This window comes from Paralichthys olivaceus, chromosome 22, assembly GCF_024713975.1.
Source record: "Paralichthys olivaceus isolate ysfri-2021 chromosome 22, ASM2471397v2, whole genome shotgun sequence".
NCBI lineage: Eukaryota > Metazoa > Chordata > Actinopteri > Pleuronectiformes > Paralichthyidae > Paralichthys > Paralichthys olivaceus.
The window spans coordinates 15,322,882-15,333,815 of record NC_091114.1 but is presented as its reverse complement, the minus strand read 5'-3'; the positions used below and the strand labels follow the sequence as shown (position 1 = coordinate 15,333,815).

The window sequence follows — 10,934 nt, the reverse complement described above, 5'->3', positions numbered from 1 at the left end:
GAGTACGGTGTGTTGTTGTTGTTTGTGCCCGCTCACGTCTTCAGTGTGAATCAAGACTAATGAGTTTCCCCGGAGAGACGACAACTCTGAGATTGTTAATTGGATGTTTGTGTCGACGCAGTGAAGCAGGAGACAGAAACTTAAAAACTCTTGATGCAAAGTTTAATCACGATTTACTCGTTTAAATCAAACACGTTCGAAGAGCAGAAGCTGCTTCAAGAAAGAAAACAATTATATTTGTGTTTCCACATGACAGGAACCAGCTCAGATTCTAGAGTAATGAGCTGTAATAGTTACACATACAGTATTTGATAAGATTAAAAAAATAATAGAATGAAAATAGAATAGAACAACAATTAATAGAAAGAACAAGAATCGATAATTCAATCTATAAATACCATTTATTAACCAAAACAATGGATAGATAGATGGATGAAATAAATAAGTAAAAAGAGGTCGACGGAGAAAATGCAGCAGAAAGAATATGTGATGCCAAGAACATTTTCTTCTTATGATCATATTCTCTCTATCTCCCTGGCAGTCAGTGTGTGTGTGTGTGTGTATAAATAGGAAGGATGTAATTAACTGAGAGGATGTCTTTACAGAGCTGCAACATCCCTGATAAACTACCTGAAACCACACACAAGAGGTCATAGACGTCCGACTATACATGTATACATGAGCCACCAAACATTCCCAGACCTAAAACCACAAATCAACCGTTTAAACAAGCTCGTTAAAGAAGATTTGTTTTGGAAGGAGATCTTTTCTTCTCTATAGACAATAATGTTCACAACTGTAGTTTGTCCCTGCAAACATAGAAATAGGATCTGTTTCTGTTTTCTTGTTGGGCTCTAGCACCATCTACTGGGGGACTGGTGTCAGTGCAGCTTTTTTCAATCAGATGAAACATGCTTATTCATTTCATCTATAAAACTGAAGTTCTTCCATATCGTACACGTGGTACTCTTTACTTGCATTACTGCAAAATGTTCCGATTATCAAAATTATTTTAATCGTCTTCACATGGTCAAATAACTTGATTGGTCCATGTCCCATCTGCTAACATGGAGGAGGTTTGTGAGCTGCATCCAAGATGTCCTGTCGTGCATCTTCATATAGAATCTGTGATTAACAACAGGGCTCATGATGGGTCATGATTCACTGAGGTGTTGATGCTCAGAGAAAAAATACACAATAAATATTCATAAAACCACTTTTTTTTCAGTTTCGGATTGAAGAAGGTTTTTTTATTACCCACAAAGCATCAAATATAATATTTATATAACATGAGCGGAACGAGCAAACTGTAATTAAATGGAAACATTTATAAACTGATGCATCGCACAGATGATAATATCTGCGTGTGGATTTATAGAACTGACCGTGTGACAATGTTCACATATAGATATTAGTAAAGGTCGTGAACTAAGCAGTTTAGAGGTGGTGTGTGTGTGTGTGTGTGTGTGTGTGTGTGTGTGTGTGTGTGTGTGAGAGAGAGAGTGTGTGTGAATGTGATTACTGTAACATCTCTGTAATAAAAAGCTTGAGTTTAATTACTTTTCTCTTGCTCGCTGCAGGCTCACACACACACACACACACACACACACACACACACACACACACACACACACACACACACACACACACACAGGGCTTTGGCCTTTGAAGGTGCTTTTCTCATTAAGACACATTTCTCAGTTCATGTTTAGAGGAAATAGGAAAAAGGAAATACAAGACAAGAAATTATAATGATGATGAAAATGAAGAAGAAAGACACGAAGCAAAGGAGAAATACATTTCCTCTGGAAGACTGAAACCAAAACATAAAAAGGGAGGGATGATGGGCTGGCTGGAGTCATGTGGGGAGGAAGGAGAGAGGGAGAACAGAGGGAAGGAGGGAGGAGTAACATCAAGTGCAGAGTCAGAAGAGAGGAGGAACGTAAGAGAGAGGGGAAGCAGCAGAAAGAGAAGAAGGAGGAGGAGAAGACGGTGGCTTTTTTAGACATCTGGACTGTTTTGGAATAGCTGTGAGGACAAGGAAGGGCCACACACACACACACACACACACACACACACACACAAACACACACACACGCAAACACACACACACTGTCCTGACTGATGGTCGTGCTGGATGGACCGACGCTGCTCACACACAAACTTCCAGCTGTGCACATAGGAGATCGACCTGTGGGACGAGACATGCACTTCTACTATGTGGTGGGTAACACCTGGTCCTGCATGTGTGTGTGTGTGTGTGTGTGTTTGTGTGTGTGTGTGTGTGTGTGTTTACCTGTGCCACTGTTACGTCTCTTATCTTTGCGGACAGACTGAAAATCTGTGTGAGAAAAAAATGTGATGTCAGCAAGGAAATAATGAAAAAAGGTAAAGAAATGTGTTTTTTGTTTGTTGAGCTCAGAGTAAAAAGTGCTTTACCCATGAAAAAGTAATAATTCAGAGCATAAAGACAGAAAACATCCCTGCTTTGATCTCATCTTGACTTATTTCCCAATAATCCTAAATTATTCCTATCAATAAATCTCCATCTTTGCAGTAACATTTAAAGACGTCATTCCTGAGGATCAAAAAGTCAAATCACTTCTCACTCGGCCTGAAGATATCTGTGAAGGCCCCTGTTTGGATGTAGTTTTATCACTTAAATCATCATTTAATGGCAGAAATCCAATCGGTCGTCCTCTGGCTTTGTGCTTATCCGTGCCCCGAACCCGTGAAAACAAGTTTCCAGCTTCTGAAACGCAAACATCGAGGTGGACGAGAGTTACAGCTGCAGGAAAAAGGGAGTTGAGCTCCAATTTGTTTTCTCTGCTGCACTAATAAATTCTGAAAAGTAGGATTACCTCTGCTCACAAGCATGAAGAAAACAACATGTAGAAGGCGGTTGCATGGAAACCTGGAGCAAGTTTCCTGAGTCTTCGATGTGAAACAGCAGCGGAGGAACACAAAGTGGACGTTTGACAGATTCAGCCTCAGGTTAATTAGATGAGATAATTTTAATGGGAAACATTCTGAGTGTGGCACTGGAACATTTCAGCTCTGCTCCACGTGCGGTCGTTACAGCGGAGAGCTCAGTTTATCTTGATTATCCAGGTTCTCCGAGCGAATGATCTCAATCCATCTTTATCCCTCATCGTCATGAAAACCCTCTCAGTGTTTTTTTGCCCTGTTAAACGTCACTGTAACGTGAGGTGAACTTGATGAATGGACCAGAAGCCTGAGTTTGAGTTTAATGAGTTTAAAGCTGCATTAATCAATATTAACATTAATAAAGATATACGACAAGTGAAGCCATCACGTCTCGTCCGTCCCCTGGTGGCTGGTCACAGAATAGGTCATAACCTCTGCCTCCTCCGTGTTATTAAACGGAACCTGGACCAAACTAAAATGTCATCTGTTGTTTTAGTTCGTTCTTATCGCTCTTGTCCAAGTTTCCATGTTTCTGCTAAACTTGTGTAGTTTCTTCTCAGCTTTCACGTAACGCTTTAGCTCCTTGCAGCTCATTGTTTTGGGATCTGCAGCTTCGACGTTTTGGTTCGCTCTCATCTGTCTTGTGGCAGCAGGCGGGATTGTTTCGATGATGTGATAAACTTGAGGTGAAGATTATCGGAGCGTTTAGCAGCTAAATGTCCACATTTATCCCTCAGGAGCTGTTGGAGACTAAACACGGAGCTAAGAGATTCATTAAGTGCCGACAACACAGCTTCAAACGAGCGTTAACGTGGCTCCACGCTGGTGTTTGATAGGTGAATTGTTAGCCAACATTTTACTGCTTTATGAGGTAATGTCTGTGGTGATTACAGTTTGTTGTGTTGTCCTCAAATGGCCCAAAAACACGGAGTACAAACATTTACAACAACAAAGTTTGCAGCAGTTGCCTCGTGCACACTGTGTGTTCGGTGCTGACAGGAGCTGAATGAGAGGTCGAGGTTTTCGTTGCCGCGGAGGTGAAGAGCATGGAGAGAAAAGCTTTGCAGGAGGGAGGGAGAGACGACATGTGTTATCACCTCGTTAGTGAATCTTGGCTGTTCCTTATTTGATAGAGTGGGTTATGTAAGGCAGAGATCAAAGTTTACTCAACACTTTGAGACACTCTTCTCTTCCTCCCAGTCGTTACTAAACTGTCACTTCATCACTTTTGTCTCACTCTGCGATTTCTGCATCTGCTCGTCTGTCGTCCCTCCTCTCTCCCTCTCTCTTTTTCTCTCGCTCTCCCTCGCTGCCTCTGTCACGGTTACGTGCAGCCTGTACTGCACAGTCATGTCCTGGTGTCTTTATTGATTCATGAATCTGGGTCTGAGGTTTTATTAAAGAGGCCGAATCCAATAAATGTAATGTGTCTTTGAGTCTTTGGTTATTGGACGGACTGGACGCTGTGGCTTTGACCTCTGTGCCCAGAATAATAATAGACTCTGTTGTTTCTGAGGCTCAGAATCAACTTTGAACTTCAACCTTCAAATAATCAAATCGGGGAAAAAGACTGATGAAGCTCATTCGACCTGATCACAAGCTCAGGTGCAGCTTCTGAAATGACCTAGATGTAATATTATGTTGTCAAGTCAACATCCAATAATATCCTCATGCCCCATTGAGGTCAATTCAAACAAGTTATTTATGTGAACTGACCCTTTAATCACTTCTCAATCTAAACTTGACTCCTTCTCAATCACATGTTTCTCTCCTTCAACGTCCTATTGGTTTAAAATCCAAGAGGAAACGCCCTCCTGCTTCACTTCAGCCAATCAGGTGTCTTTAACGCCACCGTATCGCTGAGTGACGCACACAGGAGCCAATCAGCACCTGTCTCCTCAACACGATGAGCTGCACCTGCAGACAGGTGTGACGAACGTTCCACCTGTGACTCCATGTTTACTCCTGAAGAGGAGGAACGTTCAGAACGACGTGTTCACGCAGATAAAAAGAGAGAGGAGGAGAGGAGAGAGAAAACTGTGTCATCACGTTTCTCCTCTTCTCAAAACACACGAATGAAAAGTCTCCAGAAAACATGAGGACGACAGAGACTGGTAAGAGTTTTTATTTCAGAGGACGTGGATGTGAACATAATCAGGAATGATTTTATTACATACGAGTTAAATATTGTTCTGTGTCTTTGTCCAAACAACAGAAAATAAGATTTCCATGTTTTTACATTAAGAGTCATTCAAATGAAAAACAATAAATGAGGCAACCTACAAGAAATGTAAATAAAGCACGTGCAAGAGTTAGAGGTTAAATTAATTCATCTATTCACATGTGAGTGAATTAACCGTCTTCCAGTTCTCCTTCATTTCACACTGACAGAGAAACATTTAGACTTTAATTTGTGTGTGTGTGTGTGTGTGTGTGTGTGTGTCCTCATAAACAGCCTTTAATCTCTCATCAGCTTTGAGTTATGTAACCAGTGGTCGGTTCCAGCTGCAGGTTCCACCAATAAGAGAAATGTTTGGTCCCGTTACTGAAGAGCTGGTTCACTTTAATGTTAACACCAGGAAGGAACATTATTTGCTCATGAAGTCAGGGTTGGATGTTTCGTGTGTTGATGTTTTGAGGCTAATCAATATTTAAGAGTTTGAATTTTCAGATTTTAATGATGCAATGCACCGTAAACTACTATACTTGGTTCTTGTGGCAAAGAGTTGACCTCAAATATATCGTTCGCATTTCTGCACTTGCCAACATCAGGCGATCACGGCAGTTTAACGTGTGCCTGTGGTTCAGGACATAGAGCGAGTCGCGCATTAACCAGAAAAGTGTTCGATTCCCGGCTCCTTCAGCTCGCTTGCACGTGACACTGAAACCACAGTGGCCCTACAGCAACAGAACACAACCGCATTAACGTCTAATGGACAAACGAGGTCCCTGCTCTAGAAACGGCTCGTCTCTGATTGGACGGCTGCATCGTCCACGTGTTCTGTTTTTCGCATTTGCAGTTTGATACCTGAGGGATAATCCTGCAGATCTAATGTTAAAGTCGTTGTGTAGATTGAGAAGCGTCAAGGTAAATTAGTGAGATCAGGCTGGAAACCGACGTGACGTAAAAAGTTTGGGAAATGTTGGAGCGGCTCGTTAATCAAGAGCTGAGGAAGCGTTAATTTCTGAAGCTCTCAGGAAATGATAGATAACATCTGTGTGTGTGTGTTTGACGTGTGCATTGTGGAAACACGTCAAAAGAAAAAACACGTCTCCGTTTGCAGAGGTGTGTGATTTGTGCACACATTTCTCTCTGTGTGTGTGTGGAGACGTTTATTAAGTTATGACAGGAAAACCACAGGATTCCCTCCTCTCGGCCCTCAGTGTTTAGTCTCCTTGAAAATCTGAAGTGAGGCGCAGGAACGAAAAAACACTGGAAAAACTGTGTCCATCTTTTTTTCCCCCCTCAATCTTTCCCTCTATCTTTGTGTTTATATGGTGTGAAGTGAGTCAGAAATCCAGTCATTACACAACCAGACCTTCTAGTGAGTGAAGAGATGTCGGAGTTCTGTCTCTTCACTTACTGCAGATCCATCTTCACGTACTGGTGCCAGCTCTGTGTGCGTGTCAGGGTTTTGACTTTGTGACGGATCGTGTGCCGGTCGACAGCGAACGTCAGCGGCGGTCTGATTTACGGCGGGCGGGAGCTGAGCCGTGTAGCTTCGGGGATCTAGTCCCAAGTCTGGGTTTTGGGAGCAGCACCACTGAGGGTTCAGGCTGCGTGACGAGAGACTTTCACACACTCTCATCAGTATCTGCTTTTTGTTTCCAGATATTAAATTATACAGAAAAAAGGAAGAAAAGATGTTTTGTTGACTCAAATTACCTGCGTTTTCTTTTTATTCATATTAAACCATAACGTACCTTTTAACTACACCATCGTTGGTGGGTGTAGAATTAGACGAGAGCGATGTTACTGGAATCCACTTCATGACATCATGTGTTTGAATCCAGTCTTCTCTAATCTCTGCCGTGAGCAGTTTCCTTGGTTTTAAGAAGATTTGCTCTGATCGCAGTCGTTTTAATGAAGTTAATGTTATCTGTGGAAAAATCCTCTTCTTAACGTGACTTAGTCGTGTTACACAAGCTGCAGGCGACTGGTCAAAGACGAGGGGCGGAGAGAAGTGTCGGTAAGGTTGTCAAGAGGCATTCTGGGTACTGTAGTCAATTCATAGCAGCAGATGAGATTATTACACCAGTTTAAGAAATAAACGAGAACAGTGAATTTAATTTATTGATCACATGAGGGTGTCGGCTCAGAGGAGACAGGATGCGTCCTTCTCCGTGTCGGAGACAGGCGGGCTCCATCTTCAAAGCCCTGGTTGATGTTTTCCCTCATATCCTGGTTATTCCCTGTAGAGGAATCCGTGCCTGCCCCAAAATGGCGTCCACATCCCAACACGGCTCTCATCCTGTGAGATGGACGGCCGTGTCCGGGGTCGATCTGGTCAGAGCTGTCACCACGGTGACACTTCCTGTGACCTTGTCACTAAAACATGTTTTAGGTATTGAGGTTCCATGGATACACACTCGCCCAGTCATGAGTCCGTCTCCATCATGACGTTTCATCCTATTTTTACAGCATTAAGGAACTAATTAGATTAATGATGGAGGCTGATTGTGTCGGTGGTATCAGTTACCTTCCTGAATTCATCCCCAGACTCATCGAGGAGTTTATTTTAGATTTTAGTTTATTTTAGATTCTATTTTAGATGCATTGTTCCTGAACAAGACAAACCTGTGGTTCTTGTTCGTCCTCTCCTGCTTCTCCCTCTCCCCACTTCTCCTCTGGTTCATATCACCGTCGCAATTAATAAAACAAACTCGGAAAAGCATAGAGGATAAAGGGGGAGGGGGGGGGACTGCATGCCTCATGTGAACTTACAGCGAGTAAATTCTGTCTGACGGAAATAAAATGTACCGCTGTACAATTTCATGCTGCAGTAGGTCTCCACAACAACAAACGTATGCCGCAGAGCCACAAAAGCAGATGGTGGTTGCGTCACATCTCCGGATCTCTGCTCGGTCCTCTGGGGACGAGGCTCCATCACCGTGAGCCCCCCCCCCCCCCCCCCCCAAAAAAATGTTCAATTTTATCAAATGAGACGAGAACAAATGGACCTGCTGCTGATGAACGGCTCGGTTATATGTCAACAAGCTGTGTTCGGTGATAGCTCATAGCAGTCTGGTTTTGTTTGAGGCTGTAGGATTAGTGGCATCTAGTGGTGAAGCTGCATATTACACCTTACATTACTTTTACACATTGAAGAGGGGAAGCTGAAACTACGAGGCCTGGTTTTTGAAGTGGATGCTAACGACTTTATGGACGCACAGGGCAAGACAGCATGTTAGAGATCTCAGAACGTCTTTATAAAGTCAATGACAGATCCACCCTAAATGCTGCACCTTATACATACTGCAGGGTTTTTCCTCTACAATGCTCAGCGTTAAATGTCTGTCTTAGGTCACAGCCTGACGACCTTCTGTAATCATTTCCTAGTGAGACATTCTTCCTCTAATCACATTTTTCAAAGTATTTAAGCGTAAAAATCCTAATGATAATGCGTTCGGAGGTATTTCTGAGTTAGGCTTGCAAGGAGTTTTGATGTTTATCTAAAAAAAGATTGAATGTCATCAACATTAGGAACTGAATCAGTCGCTTTGTGTCCTGGTTAGAGTCTAATCTAATTTCTATGACCGTCTCACTTGAGTTTAACTTGATGGAATTCAGTAAAATGCTTGAGCAGAAGACTAATGTGACACTTAATCTGTGACGACAGGGGCTTTTCCTCCAGAGATCAGAGGTCACGGGCAGCTACAGAATAACGTAACTGGAGCCGGTCTGTTGCTTTGGTCCTTAGACTTGAATGCGACTCCTTAGCTGCTGGATGTGTAAGTAAACAACTACTAACAAGCTTGTGATATCGGCGTATTAGAAGATGTTGCCCCTTGAGCGGCCGGAAAATCTGTTCTTGCAGGTTTAATTGGGTTAATTAACGTTAAGACTCCAAGTCAGTGTCAAGCTTCTTTGGATTTAACTCCTGACAAACTAGACGCATAAACACATATTTGGAAAAATGACCGATTGTATTTTGAGAGTCTGAGGAAAAGAAAAACAGATGCTTTATCTGAGAATCTCAGGGAACAGGAATCTGTACAAGATGTCCGAAACATGGGGCCAATTCTGATCTGCATACAGGGACATACTGTGCAGACGCTCACGGAGACAATCTGTCTGCTGTACGTTGAACTCTAAAAGTATTTACAGGAACATTTTTGTTGCGGAACGTTTTTTGGAATCACATAAAGGCTCTTTTATCCGAAGCAGAAATGTTAAATCAAAACATAAAAATGAAAACACGTTATTCTGATCGTGCCTTTTCCTTTCTGGGAGATCATGTGACTACTGGATATTTATTTTCCCTGAGCCAAGTCAGAGTGAGATCATGTTTTATCGTCTTCACAGTTGATTTTTGGGAGACATTTGTCTTCGGTGACCCCCGATGTTTCCTGTATGATTCCATGTGTTTAGCATCTTTGGGATTTGACTGAAATAACAAATTAAAACCAAACTTATCAGAGAAAATGAGCACTTGAACATCAGTGTGATAAGAACTCCCTCAAATGACCATTGAAGGATTAATGTCCATGTCTCTTCTGCTAACATGGAGGAGGCCGGGTTTAAACTCAACACTAAATAGAGCTAATGTTGAGGTTGACGTCATCATCGTCTAAACAAGTTCCTCTTTCAGCAGGAAGCCATTCAATGGTTGTGATGTACTCGCCAAAGGCACAAATTAAGAGAGGAGGAAGTTTCAGGAGGTTGTCAGAGAGCGATGACGAGGGGTGTGGACATGAACGTCCTGTTTGGAGACGGAGTGAGAAACACTCGTTATCGATGTCCACACTGGAATGTTGTTTCCTCTGTCGGCGCTGGCATTTCCTCTTTTCCTCTCTGACAAACAAACAAACAGAAAATGGGAGACACCAGACAAGATGGAAAGACGGAGCGTGATGTTGTTTTAGAGACTCATGGCGCCATATTGGTTTTTGGTGGTAATTTGTGGTGATGATTGTAGTCTAACCCAAATTCTCTGTGTAAAGGTGTAAATGAGGTTTCAGACATTGTCACCTGTCCTTCAGGTATCTGTTGATCTGTGAAATGCTTTCTGTCCGTCTATATTGCACGGTGAATTCTGTCACATGACTCGGACAATCTGTGATTATGAGTCAATAGTTCCTTATCTAACTAGAACTCTGTGACCTTTCCAATAATCCATCTGCAGAAAGAAGGTATTATCTGCCCTCAGATGAATTACAGGAAATCACTTATGCTCCTGGACCGGGCTGCAGCCTCCATAAAATGATAATGATCAACCGGCCTGAGAGAAGTGGTCCGATAATGGAATAATGGCACAAAGCAGAGGTAGTCCAGTTCTCAACTCTTTCCTGCTCAGTGAGTTTGCTTGTTCACAGTAGTTGTCTGGATGCTCAGTCACGTCGCAGCATGAGAACAGAGACATTAACAACAGTGTTTTGCTGCTATAAATATCCCTGTGTGCAGGTGTGTGTGTGTGTGTGTGCAGCATCAGTAGCGTCACACCCCACTGCACATGTAGTCTGGATCTCAGTGCGAGCCCAGAGCGTAAAATATATATTTTTTGACGTGAGTTATTAAGTTTCTTTAATAAGAAGCTTTTACATCAGCCTTGTTAACCCAAGGTGCCGTCTTCAGTCAGGGGAGGAGCCGTCTGACTACTGTGTCCTCTCAGACGTTTGGGATATCAGAGTTACATCATGTTTAACAACTTCAATCCAGTTTTACAGTCTGGACTTTAAACTCCACTACAAACAGAAATGTCGCTGCACAAGATGCTCTAATCAATATTTATATCAACAATGGATGATAATGGGAAAGGTTCAGCTTCAAGTGATCAACCCACGGA

The 10,934-nt window shown here is 42.5% G+C and overlaps 1 protein-coding gene across 5 annotated transcripts in view; it reads left to right on the top strand.

Annotated features, from left to right (window-relative positions):
• Positions 1–1,926: 1,926 nt before the first annotated feature.
• arhgap36 (Rho GTPase activating protein 36) overlaps positions 1,927–10,934 on the top strand; it is a 31,651-nt gene continuing 22,643 nt past the window's right edge. For 2 of the 5 annotated variants that reach the window (XM_069518644.1, XM_069518643.1), the window contains exon 1: positions 1,927–2,223. In XM_069518644.1, coding sequence (XP_069374745.1) covers positions 2,125–2,223 — 99 coding nt within the window. In that variant the 5' untranslated portion in view covers positions 1,927–2,124. Of the gene's footprint in view, positions 2,224–4,889; positions 5,043–8,768; positions 8,881–10,934 lie in introns of those variants that run through there. The other 3 variants (XM_069518649.1, XM_069518646.1, XM_069518647.1) reach the window with 2 other exon arrangements.